The sequence below is a fragment of the Gavia stellata genome, chromosome 4 (assembly GCF_030936135.1).
Source record: "Gavia stellata isolate bGavSte3 chromosome 4, bGavSte3.hap2, whole genome shotgun sequence".
NCBI classification, from domain to species: domain Eukaryota; kingdom Metazoa; phylum Chordata; class Aves; order Gaviiformes; family Gaviidae; genus Gavia; species Gavia stellata.
The window spans coordinates 68458684-68471936 of NC_082597.1; the positions used below are offsets into that span (position 1 = coordinate 68458684).

Here is a 13253-nt window from a genome sequence, read left to right on the forward strand (position 1 = left end):
GTCAGGATCCATTGGCAGTGTTTATGTGGGAAGTAAGATTCGTTAGTGGGAAAGTAGTATATAATTATAACAAAAAAGGTGTATAGCTGTTTACTGTGCTTCATTTTCTAACCTGTAACCTTGTTGTATGTGTTTATATGGAGATTGATTGCTGCACTGTCGATAAGACTGCAGATTTATAGACGCTTTTGCATATCACTGAAGTTTAGTAGTTAGTGGCAATAGTGGTGTCTTACTAGAAAATGACACACAAATCTCTGCATTTCTAATATGCATTTCTGGCATTTCTAATGGTTCTCCTTTTCCTGAAGAATCCCTGTTGGCTTAGAAAAAATTTTAAAGTCAAGCAATGTGACCTACTAATTTATTTATACTGGAAGTTGAATATTTTTTAGGGCAGCTAGCAATTTTAAATCTTGTGTATGCAACTGCTCTGAAGAAAAACCTGAGGAAATACAAACGCAGGAGTCTCCAAGGCCATGTGTCTTAGAAAATGAGTAATGTAGCTATTCCTGTAGCATTTTAATGCTGAATGATTTGATTTTCTACAGTAGGTGTATGTTCTTTTTTGTACTTCCATTTATCCTGGTTTTATGATTACAATGTTGGGAACTTTGTGTTGGAATTCTAGCCAGGGTTAGGGCACAATGGAAAATGGCAAGTGTTCTGCTATGTGTGTTCAGTGGTTATATGTGGAAAAGATTTATTTCCTCCTTTCTTAAATGTTAATGGGAGTTTGATCAAAGAAGCTGGTCAAGTTTGACTGGAGGGGAGGGATTGTATGCATGTGTATATATACATATGATTTTTGTAAGTCACACTCTTTTCTAACTTGTTAGGCACCTTAAAGAGATCCAGGAGCTGCAGAGTCGCCAGAAGCAGGAGATTGAGTCACTATACATGAAATTGGGAAAGGCCCCACCTGCAGTAATTATTCCCCCAGCTGCACCCCTTTCAGGAAGGAGGAGACGACCTACTAAAGGAAAAAGCAGCAAGTCCAGTCGTAGCAGCTCCCAGGGAAATAAGAGCCCTCAGCTATCAGGTAAGACTTTCTTTAATTGTTTGAATAGATAAAACAGACAAGGTACCATCTCTCATTCTTAGATCTATGTCTGTGTCTCTTTCTCTCTGTCTTGTCTTTTGGAGGGGGGGTGTGTGTGTCCCAGTTCCTCTACTACCTGGATTATTAGATCTTTTTTGAAATTGCTTTTGCTATTTGGTAGTCTGGCTTGTGACTTTTGCAATCTGCTGAAAGATACTGTTACATTGTTCTGTAAGAGCAGTTTTAAAGTTATTTGTATTTTTTAGAGATTAGCCATAGGGCTTTGACTAGGAAGAAAAGTGTAACTTTACAGTATGGGGGGAAAACTCTGATTTTTTTTTTTTAATCTTTATTTTTTAAAGATAAACTGCTCTCGTTGCCTTCTGAAACTGATTTTGCAGAATGGGACTGCTCTCTTCAGTCAACTTCAGAGATATTTTTTTTTCTACTTTAGTAGCACTTAAGCATGGTATTACTAGTGTCCTTACACTTCAGAAACTTAGTCACAGTTGATAGATGTTAAAGTAGTGATTTTTTTTTTTAATGGAGTTGCAATTTTTTTTGTACTTACAAATTGAGAAACAGTTTCAATTGTCAAGGCTTCCTTTCTTACTAAAACCATTTTTATGATAAACAGAACTCAGAAGAATAGTTCTGTTTACTGTTTGAATCACATGGATGTCGGATGCTTGCTGGGTAATTGTAGATGTCTCTCAGATCCTGTAGCATTGAGTAAACAATATTGGAGGGCCAGCACTGTGAGCAGAAATATTTGTTACTGCTTCCTGTGCATTCACTTCGGTAATTCCATGTCATGCTGCAACTTCTGTATCCAGTCATCCTGGCTGCTCACTTCTGTTTTGTTATATGATAGGGGAGCTATGTGTGAGCATGTGACAGTGACCTAGCACAGAGTTGCCTTAAAACTTAAGTAATTATTTTTTTCTAGTCTTACTGCTTTCCCTCCCCCTGCCTCCCCCTCTCTTGCCTGGGTTGTCATGCTTGACCAGAGGATGATACCCTTTTTTCTCCCACCACAGCACTTTTTCTCGTATCACTAGTGTAATAACTCAACTGATCATTTGAGTTTACTTGGTAATGACTTCACTCCCTAGCAAACGTTCCAGTCAAACTTTCCTCTGTTTTTTCTCCTGTCCCTTGGGAACAATGACAGAAGCTTCGAAAATGATATGGGAAGACTAGATGTTGAACAACTTTTTGCCTGCCTTTTTCCTCTAGGTAATCTGTCAGCTCAAAGTGCACCATCAGTCTTGCCCCCACAGCAGACTCTTCATCCTCCTGGTAGTGTGCCAGAGACTGGACAGAACCATTTGTTACAGCCCCTCAAACCTTCACCTTCTAGCGAAAATCTCTACTCTGCCTTTACCAGTGATGGTGCCCTTTCGGTACCAAGCCTTTCGGCACCAGGCCAAGGTAAGACTTTAAATGGAATTAGTGTAGAGTCTTGCACCTTTGTTACTGGTGAATGAACGATCAACTCGATGACACTTGATTTCTAATATATAGCGTAAATAGATTGGTAGTCTACAATTTATGTATGGAGGCTGCTAAGGGTGTTTTTTTGCAACCACATTTCTACCTTCTCATAGAGGTGAAGTGTGAGGTTGTTGAAGTAATGAATGTAAAGTGCATGGCCCTGTCTGCTGTAATGAAAGCACTAAGGAGAGTACAAAAGAGTGCAGTATGGTGGTGGCAAGCAGTGTTCTGCCGACCTGGGGGAAAGGTATTGGCTGAAAGGATGAGGAGACATGAGAATGGGAGGTTGGAAGTGTGAAGTGAGACTAAGGAAGGGGCGGAGCAGCTTTGGTGTTAACAGATAATTGAAATGGTAGGAAATTTCTGAAGACTCAGAGTCCTTTTAGACTTCCGAACTGCTTTGGCTGCTTCTGTCAAAGGAATTTTTAACAATAAAAGGTAAAAAAGGCTCATGTTCTGTAATTGTGAGTTAAAGAATTATCCTGGAAGGAAGAGTTTAGTGAAGGAGGATGGAATGGTAGGAATAATAAATTGTTCATTTACTCAAGTTGCTCAAGTTGGGGATTGCTTGTTATTAGTTAGTATGTTACCAAATAATTCTCAGACACAGCTGTTTTATTTGGTAGGGAGGGCTTTTTTGCTCGCCAGTCATTAAGGGGATGATAGCTTGATTCCTTTACTTCTCTGAAATTAGCTGTTCTGGGTTTTTTTTTTCCCCTTGAACATCTTTTTGAAAAGCTTTGCTGTAGATTGATTGAATGCATGAATTCTAATGCATGCTTTTGCTGAAATTGGAGAAGTTCAGACAGAAAATGAAAAAGACTTTTTGGGAGAATTTTCTGTAGGGCTTTTTTTAATGAACTGTTTCAAGCATTTTGGAGCTACTTGAATCATGTCCCTGTATCTAGAGTTGCGAGGTACTGTTTTATAATTGGATACTTTTGCCAGGATTTGGCTTTCCTATAGGTTGCAACCTTATTGTTGGGTTACGTACTGGAGAGTTACACTGCAAGCTTGGCCTAATGTCTGGAGGTGTTGGAGGGAGTCTCTTTATTCCGTGTATTGTCTGCATACTCTTTGACCCACACTTTGAGGCTTATTCTTGTGTGTCATGTTAATACATTTCACCCTTCCAACCTCAAGTTGCTAACATCTTGTAGTGGTGTTCTGTCTCTTCTCCTCTCCTTTCTCTGTTCTTCCCGTTTTTGTTTTCTCACAGGCTGTGCGAAGTTTAACTGTGCATCTGAAAGAGTGACGTTCAAGCCTGGTGGCAGGAGGACCCGATTTCTGAGTACGCCCTGCTTGGCTCTTTGTGTGTAACACCTTTACTCCTTCCTTGTCTGTTTTTTGTTTTGTCTTTGGATTTTTTTTTTCTGCTGCTTGGATCTGTTTCATGCAGCCCATTCTCATCTGCCACCTTGTATTCCTTCCCATCCCATGGCTCAGCTGAGCTGCTCTTAGCACATCTCTAGAAGTTTGAGTTCTCATGTTAGGTATTCTCTGTTGTTAAACTTGTAATAACAAACATTCATTTTCTTTTGGTGGAAACATTTTCAGGACAGTTCAGTGAAATGACAGAAGCTGGGGAGAGTTAGCAAGTTGTGGGTGCGCAGGCATTTTCTTTTGGCCTGCCTTAGTAATTATGCTTTGGCACATGTTAACTGACATGAGACTTGGCGGGGGGGGTAGTCTTTCTAGTGGAACAGTGAGGAAGATTTATTTTCCAAATTATTCCTTTGTTGGACTCTACTGTAACTGATAGGGGGAGTATGTTGACTTCCTCCAGCAGCGTGCTTACTGTGCAAGCTGGATGTGTTTTTGCATGTTCTCAGCACTAGTGCTGATTACAGTGCAGGGCATTGATGTCACCTGTAGGCAGTTAATATTGACTTCTTATGTTCATTAGCAGGTGGATAGCTAAAGATTGAAGTGTTGAGGGTTTTAAAAATACTCAGAGAATATTTTCAGGCAAACTCAAAAGTTCCTTACCTACTAATGGGCCCAGGTTTAGAAGGTTTTACTGTGAATTGGAGATACACTACATGTGCAACAAATAGCAGTAAAGGTGGGTAAATAGACATCTTCAGACATCCAGTCAATCCTCATGAGTTACCTTGCAGCCCTTTTCAAAATCCTTTCATTTGTACTTACGTTAGGCCAGATTTACAAGAGAGCCTCAAACTTCTGATGTGATTGAAGTAATGATGCACTTGAGCCGAGGCTGCTGATGTGATGCTTTTTATTGGGAGTGCTGCAACATCTCCTATGCTGCTTCTGCAGGCTGGACCCCTTAAATGTCTGACGTTTGTTTCCCACCCTCTGGAATGACTTGATACGAGAAAGCTTTTAGGTGCTGTAGAGAGACATTCAGTTGTTGCACTGCATGACAGTACCGCGCATCTGTAGCATCTGTCTCGCTACAGTTGGCAGTAGCACAGCGGAGTCCAGAGACTTGTGTGCAGGAACCTAGGTCTGGCCTTCTGCAGAGACAGCTGCAATGCAACTAGCTCCATCCTCTGAGAAGGGAGTGAGTCAGAGGGAGGGTACATTTTTTCCTGGTTATTCAGTTTTGCAATGATACCTCTAGCCCACTTCATTGGATTCATGGGGATATAAGTGCTGATGGTATTTAATTTTTCAAATTGAGCAGCTTTAAATGTTTTTGCTAGGTATATTAATGTGCAGATGTGCACTGACATCTGCAATCTCAAGATTTATGGCTCCTTTCTTCGAAGAAGTTAAATTCTTACCAAAACTAATTGCTTAAAAGCATCTTTAGTCTGGCCTGTCCTTTTCTGGAGTAGGGACTATAAAGAACAGCCATTCTGTTTCTAGAATGGACATTGAAGTCAATATATGAGAGTATCATTTACTTATAAGGCTTTGGTTTGCTGCAAATTGACCATCATCTGACTATAAGAGTACTTTAGCATGTATATCTCTTGCTTATGGGACCTGTGCTAAGGGAAATGGATGCCTTCTCAAAAGTGTGTTGTAGCTGTCCTGTAAAAGCAGATAGTACTTGGCATGGCGCAGCTTGGCCTGGCACTTGGCTTATTGCAGGTTGCTTGCTTCCTGGAGTCTTGTCCTTGCAATGCAATTGCAGACTGTTGTGGAGAGTGACGACTGGAGAAGATGCTGGGTTAGAATCAGCGGTGTTGAGGAAACAGTGCAGTAATTGATGCTTTTACTTTTACAGCTGGAGAAACAGAGTGGTACAGCTTGGCAGGGAATGTCTGAACTATTCCACGGATCTGAGAAAATAGGGTGACAAACTAAAAGCACTTGACCTATCAAATAAATCTTTCTCATGTTGTAAACTGGTTGGACTTTGATAGTTGCAAAATGCTTCCTACCTCCTGACAAATATGGAAGATGTACTTGCCTTTCCTTTTGTGATAACAGCCAGTTGTGACAGTACTGTCTCCTGACATTCTTCTCTACCGTTTGGGAGTTCTGGAGAATAAATGTAGGAGGCTGGGCCTCTTCTCTTTGTGAAAGTACAACTGATTCAACTGTTAGACCAGTCTTTGGGTTTTTCCTAGAATGTCCCAGTGGTGACTACAAGAGCCCTGCTGTGCTGTGTCCTCTGTTTCTCACCAAGCTTTTTGTACTGTTTGCTGATACTAAACATTTCTCACTGTTTCTCTTATCTTTAACAAATTACTCTCTCTTTGTGCTTCAGGGAAGATGGTGAAAAAAGTCTGTCCTTGCAACCAGCTCTGTAGTAATTATCTTATTTCTGTTATCTCTGATTCCTGATTGTAAAGCTATTCATCAGCTTTTTCTGGTCACTGAAGCCTTACCTCCCTGACTCTGTCTCCAGCACAGCATCTGTCTATGTTATGCCCTCTAATGTGTACTCTGTCATTAGTATATTGAATAGTCTGGTTATTACTCTTGCAGACAAGTGGAGGCAGGCAGAACCTCACCTTCACTGTGGAACTCTTTGCTCATTGCTAATGAGAGCGAATTGAGCATTAGGGTCAGTTGCTCACTGTAATGTGGTAGAGTTGTACCTTTGAGCAGCTGGTTTGTTTACAGATCTGATGGGGCTTGCCACCTCCGTGATGGATGCAATTGCAGACACTCCTTCAACATTTTAAAAGAATAAGAGTAAGCCATCAGAGATTCCCAGTGTGTCTCCCAAAGCAAGAGATGTTTAGAGAAGCCTGTGTGTGCTCATGTCATTTAAGACTGTTTTTAAAGGTGTCTTTTGACTGCTGGTGTATGGGGGGTGGGGGGGGGGCGGAATATAAAAGGGCAGAATGAAGGCATTCTAGGTAGCAGGCTGGAGAGAGAGAAGCCTTGTTTCACTTCAGATCCTTCATGTCAGAGCAGAACTGGGGACGGCTGCTGTGACCGAGCAGGAATGTGGGGGGTTGTTTCCATTGAATGCTACAAGTTGAAGCACTTCCTTTTCAGACTCTTCTCGATGGCAGTTTCTGCAGGTGGTGACTACGTCAGAGCTAAAATGTGAAATTCCTGAGAAGTAATTTTTTAAATTGACATTACGTGGGAGCTTTAGTAATTGTAGAGCTTACATATAATGGTGTAGGCTGGTCTGTCTGTGACCTGAGATAGGAGCTCCCTAACAAAATCACTTTTGGAGACAAAGCTCTCACAACCTCCCACCTTTCCCATCCTGAACCAATCCAGTTCTTTTCAAAACACTTAAACTTTCCTAAATGATCTTTCACATCTTCAGCTGAACGCACTGTAGTATACACCTTGATTAATTCTCACCCTTCTGTGGCCTGAGGAAACTCTCCAGCATAGGTCCAGGATCCAATGTGCTTACTGATTGAAGCAGAAATGTGAAATATCAAAAGCCAGATACTGGCCATCCTGAAGAGGATGAGAGCAAGTGTGTCAATCTCTGCATGAAACCTCAGCAGTGGAATGTGATTATTACTGGTTTTGGCAGCTCCCCCTGAGTACCTCTTTCTTGCTTTTGCCTCATTTGTGTTTAACTTCAGCTTTCACATCATTGCTCTTAATAAATAATTGTATTCTGAGCACTTTCCATGTGATGCATGCTTAAAGTTCTTGTTATTTCACTGTAGATTTTTCTTGCCACCTTACAATGTGTTCATATTACTCTTCCTCTGTGCTGCAGCTGCACACCCTGGTCAGGGAACCCTATTCTTTCCTTTCCATGTGTACTGTTGCATGCGTCTGCCTGCCTGTAACAACTGCTGCCCCACCTGTGGGCACCTAGACCAGGAGCCACTTCCATGCTTGAGCTGGAACTGGTGGGAGGGATATGTATTCATCCCTCCTCAGCACTACTAGAGGCAGTAACACTTTGCTTATTTGTCCTGCATAGTAAGTATGTCACCTTCCTAATTCACTCCTCAATATGAAACATTCCTGCAGGGGTTTGGAGCCAGTTCTTTCTTTGATACAGTGCTGGCAAGGAATGTGGCTGATAGCCAGGGAAAGTGAAACAGATGAAGTAGCTGTCAGGCAAGAGACAGCAACTCCGTCATTTGGCCTTTGCAATAGAGAGATGATTTTCATTGCTGTCATTTTTGATGCTCTACTTTTAATCAGTTTTCTTCAGAAATGTCTGCAATAAACTCAGGTTTTCTTGGACTTCCCAGTTGCAGTCTTCAGAGTGAGCAAGTAGAAATGTTTGAGTAACTTTTGAGAACCAAGTAGGTGAGGATGCATGCTTGCAAGGAGTGCTGGGTTTAGCACTGCAGTGGCCAGATACTTGTTTTGTTGTATTTAACTGGTTTTGTAATAAATGGATTTGTAAAATCTAGATTCATTCCACCTTTACCATGTCCTTCAGGAAAAAGTCTGTCCCCCTAGTGGTTAACCATCATTTCCACATCTGTAGGTGAGGATGCTTTGCAATACTTCTGGGAATTTAGGAAGCTTACTTGATAATAATACAATTTCTTTGATTCCTGTTATGAGGTCTGCCTTTGAAAAGCTTAAATTTGAGTGCAGTGGCACGTTTATAAGTGTGAGTGGGACAGTGAAGCTATCTAAAACAAAGCTTCTAGTTGTTTTTTTTTTCCTACAGGATAATGTTCAGCAAGCTTGCTAGCAGAACCAAAGCGTGGTATTTATGTGAAGGATTTTTTGTGTTCTTGCAATCAGCCCAACGAATAGAAAAACTTGCCAAAGCATGTCTGAGGAACTACTCTCATTTCTGCCTTCTTTAAGCTGTATTAGTTGTTTGCATCTGAAATGCTTGTTCTTCTGACATAGGAAATCTGAACATAATGGCAAAAAAATGCTTTCAGAGGCAAAAAGCAAAATTAAATGCAGTGCAGACCTCCCCTGCTGATCTTGACTGGTGGATGAAGACAGTCCCGTCTGGTTATCCTCAAGAACATAAGTATGGCAGCTATTGGAAACAACAGTTGCTGTTTCTAACTGTGGCTTTTTTGTGTAATCTGGGTGAATTTTTCTCTTCATTTTACAAAGTGGAGATAATTTGCTACAGAGCAGCTGGCGATGCTGATTGTACTGCTCCTTATTCAGCATCCAGCATTGTCCTCCAAGGTGGAACTGACCTGTGCCGATAGTGGTTGCTGCTAATTAAAAAGTATAGAATGAGAGAATGACGTGAGCGTACTGTCATTCAGTGCTGAAATCTAATCTCCTTTTCTCTCTATGAAGACCTGTAGGCTGCAACCATTCCCCTCTTAAGATGACTACTTGCAGCACTTCTTGAAAAGTAAAAATATCTATGAAATACTCTTAATCTGAGAAAATGCCTGTAGGAGTCCTTGTAGTTCCCACTTCAGTGTGTCCTGGAATTGAAACTTAGAATTATTCTGCATGGCATTTTAACTGGCTCTCTATTGATGTACCATTACCACAATTATCAAATTTACTAGAGGAAGATGATCTTTAACCTAAGTATTGATTCCTGTTTTTTGTATTTGTAGGGACCAGCAGCACTAACACAGTCGGGGCTACAGTGAACAGCCAAGCACCCCAGTCTCAGCCTACTGCTATTGCCTCAAGCCGGAAAGGGACTTTCACAGATGACCTGCACAAGCTGGTAGATAACTGGGCCCGAGATGCCATGAACCTGTCTGGCAAGAAAGTTGGCAAAGGGCATAGCAACTATGAGGTAAGATGTAATCTGTGAACATTTACGGTAAGAAGCTGTCAGTGTTGTTGCTATCTCATTAGGCTGTCAAACACAGCTAGAGTACAGTTGCCATGAAGCTTGGACAGCTGCTCTAGAAAACAGTTGGCTGTATCTTTTGTGTGCAGGAGTGTATCACTTGCTATGGAAAGGAAGGGGATAACTAAAGAGGAGGGCCATGGTGTGTTGTTGTAAACATCTATTGGGAACGGCTTGTGGACCAAGGGGTGAGCCTGTGGTTTTTAAGCACAGTTGTGTAACTTTTCTTGGGGATTGGGTTTTCTTTCAGGGCCCTGGAATGGCAAGAAAATTCTCAGCACCAGGTCAGCTCTGTATCTCTATGACATCTTCCCTGGGTGCCACGCCCATCTCTGCAGCATCAGCTACCTCTTTAGGTCCCTTCACAAAGGCTATGTGCCCTCCGCAGCAGTACGGTTACCCAGCAGCGTCTTTTGCCGCTCCGTGGAGTGGGACGGGTGGTCCAGCGCAGCCATCGCTCGGCCAGTTCCAGCCCGTAGGTGCCGCATCTTTGCAAAGCTTCAACATCAGCAATTTGCAAAAATCGATCAGCAACCCTCCAGGCTCCAACCTGCGGACCACTTAGCTGTGCTCAGAGACCGTGCTGGCTAGACTTCGGGACAGGACGTGGGGAGGGAGATGGGGCCCTGTATCAACTACTAGTGCTGCAATGAACTGGTAGCTTGCCAGACTGGGAATGAATTTCTCTTTCCAACCATTGCTGTCAACTCTCTGTAAAGGGAGTTTCCCCACACGCTTTCAAGGGGGAGGAGGATGATCAGCATCCTTATGATGGGACAGTGCTTTTGACCAAGGGTTTCTGCTCTTGTTTGGAGCAAGAGCTGTGAAGGGAAGTTGCAGGGTCAGTTAATGCAATCTTGCTGTAAAATTTCTCTCTGGTTTGAGGCTGAGTCTACATGTGTTGAGGTGGGAGAGCTGAATCTTAGCATGAGGCTTTAGCATGCTTCTCATCTCTCACTGAAGAACCAAGACCAGGAGAAAAGCTGTCCAAATCCCCCTCCTCTCCCTCTCCCCAGTCAATCGTATCTGGCTCTGAAATGATGGGGCACACGAATGGACTTGCAGTGCAGCCCATGCTTGATAGGTCATTACTGCTTTAAGTAAGATATTAACAGCTTTGACTGCAGCATTAGAGCAATTTAAATTGTTTAAAAATTTTTAAAAGTTCCCTGCGGACATGTACTTACCATCAGTTTTGATGTGGAAACACTGTGATATATAAATGTTGTTGGACAACAGTAGTTTAAAAATGAGTGGAATATAGAGGGTTAAAAAAGTTAAAAAGAAAAAATGGGAAAAAAAAGCTAGCTATATCCTTATACTTATTGGAGACACTTTAACTTTTTCCTTTGTATTTTCATTGTATTAGATAAATAAATGTGAATGTAAAATTGTATAAATTAATGTACTTGAATACTTGTCTGTTCTCCCAGTACGCTTGCTGGATATTTTAGTGCCTTGGACTTCTATTGCTTCTGCAGTTAGCATCGTCTTCCCAGCAGACCCCCAGGTGGACAGAGGGCGAGGTCAGAGAAGGATGGATCATTTGTACCTAGCGACTGGGACATTTGAGTTTATTTAGTGATACCGTTACTGTTTAGAGTAGGTGTATGGAGGGGGAGGTCACTGAGGCAGCGGGTTGGAACAGTGTTTTGTGTGTTGGGGAAACTTGTCCAGGTGGGCAGATTCGAAGTTGCTGGTGTGACAGGGGCCAGGTGGGGGTGGGACGGAGGGCTGTGCGTGAAGCTAAAACGAGACTAACCAATATTGTCTACGGAGGCAGGAGGTCTGGATCAGAAATGGAGAGAGGATGGGGAGAATGTGTGTCTTTGGGAAAGGCCCAACTGAAGATGCAGTTTGACTCCACCTGCAAAGTGGTAAAGATGTTTGGTCAGGATGTGACTTGAGGGAGAGGCGCCATTGCTCGTTGGCATGGGCTTGTCTGCTGGGATTGCTTTTCTTACCTTTTTTTGGTAAAATCCATTTAAGCCAGGAATAGATTGTCCTGGTGCAACGTCCATTGCCGGCAATGGATGTACTTGAAACAGCCGGCATCAAGAAGTTTCCTCTGTCTTATTTGGAGGATTTACAGTTTTGTTCACTCTTAACAAGTTTCAAGCTGGTACCAAGACTGTAACGATCTGTCACCTCTTAGTAACTGTACTGTACCTTCTGCTTTGGTCATTCTCCATTTTCATATTTAAAAAATACTGGTTTTCTCTTCAAAGTAAAAATAATACCAGCCAGTATTTATGTAGTGCTGCGAAAAGCTGTGAAGGATGAGGGGACAGCTTCCTGGTACTTGGGAGTAGCTCACAGGTATCCTGGAAGCTGGTGTACCACAGACATGTTACTGGCCTGAGTTTTTTTTCTGGGAGCGCTATTCCCCTGTGGAGCCTTAATAGGGAGTTTTCCTGTCTGCAGCTGTTCTCGCTCTTATTTTCACAAAGAAATGTGCAAGATCTGTTCCTTTCCTGTCACTTTTTTTTTTACAGCAGTTTTGGCAGCAAGGGCAGGTACAGGCTGGTGATGAACGAACGCCTGAGGGTGAAAGCTAGTGGCGAGGTGGCTGGGCTCAGAGTTCCTTAGATTTGGGGGTTCTTTCTTTGTAACTGAAGTGCAGACTAGAGCTACAGAATGAGAGGAGGCTCATGGTGTGTGTGTGGTGGAAGGCGGGGAGAAAGCAGGGGTCTCTGCGGCTGAAGTGAACTGGAGAACCTCTGCTCTTCCATCTGAATGGATGCAGAGGAGTTTCCTGGACACAGCCAGTGTGAGGGGAGAGGCGTGCTCTGGAAACGAGCAGTGACAAACCTGGGGCAGTAATGAAACAAGGGGAATATTCATGACAGGGGAACTAATCAGCTGGATGCAGCATGTGGTTATTTAATTTTGATCTAATAAGTTTGAGGTCGTTTTTTCACTTAATGTTATGCAAGAACTGGTTTTATTTACCATTGATTTCCCCCCCTCCTGTGGATGAATACCTGAAGTCTAGAGGAATAAACTAATGCTACTGAACTGTTAAATTATTTTGTTTAATATTACACTTTGAGTATCTTTTTCCACATAAAATCTGTTTCTGAATTACAAGCGTTTTCTTTACATTATTTAACAATGTACACTGTAAAAAATAAAAATAAAAAAAATAAAATGAATTGAAACTTTGGGCTTCCCTGGCCGTAGTTAGTTGTATGTTTTGCACTAAACCCAGGCACTGCGCTTCTTGTATGATTGCGCTTTGTGCTGCAATTTGTTACCTTTGTAGAATATTTAATGAAGTAATTCAAATAAACCAAACCTGCTTTTGTTGAGCTGTGGGTTTTCTTGTTGAACAGCAGGTTCAAACCTCTCCATCCTCTTCCTGGAGTGATTTAACTGTTACCCAGTTTATCACAGGAAAGTACAAGAAACCCATTTTAATGAGACCCTTAACTTGTCAAAAGCAGTGATCAGTAACGAGCCTTTGTCCTTTTAATAGAGTACTCTGAAACAAGGTACCATAAAGAATAATTCATAGAATGGATCTCCATGATGAGAGCAGGGGCCTAAGGAAAAGGG

The 13253-nt window shown here is 42.1% G+C and overlaps 1 protein-coding gene across 1 annotated transcript in view; it reads left to right on the top strand.

Moving 5' to 3' along the window:
- WNK1 (WNK lysine deficient protein kinase 1) overlaps positions 1–12879 on the top strand; it is a 111341-nt gene extending 98462 nt beyond the window's left edge. Inside the window, exons 25-28 of the mRNA XM_059817238.1 lie at positions 840–1042; positions 2282–2476; positions 9451–9638; positions 9946–12879. Of these exons, the coding sequence (XP_059673221.1) occupies positions 840–1042; positions 2282–2476; positions 9451–9638; positions 9946–10260 (901 nt within the window). The 3' untranslated portion in view covers positions 10261–12879. The remainder of the gene's footprint in view (positions 1–839; positions 1043–2281; positions 2477–9450; positions 9639–9945) is intronic.
- Positions 12880–13253: the final 374 nt, after the last annotated feature.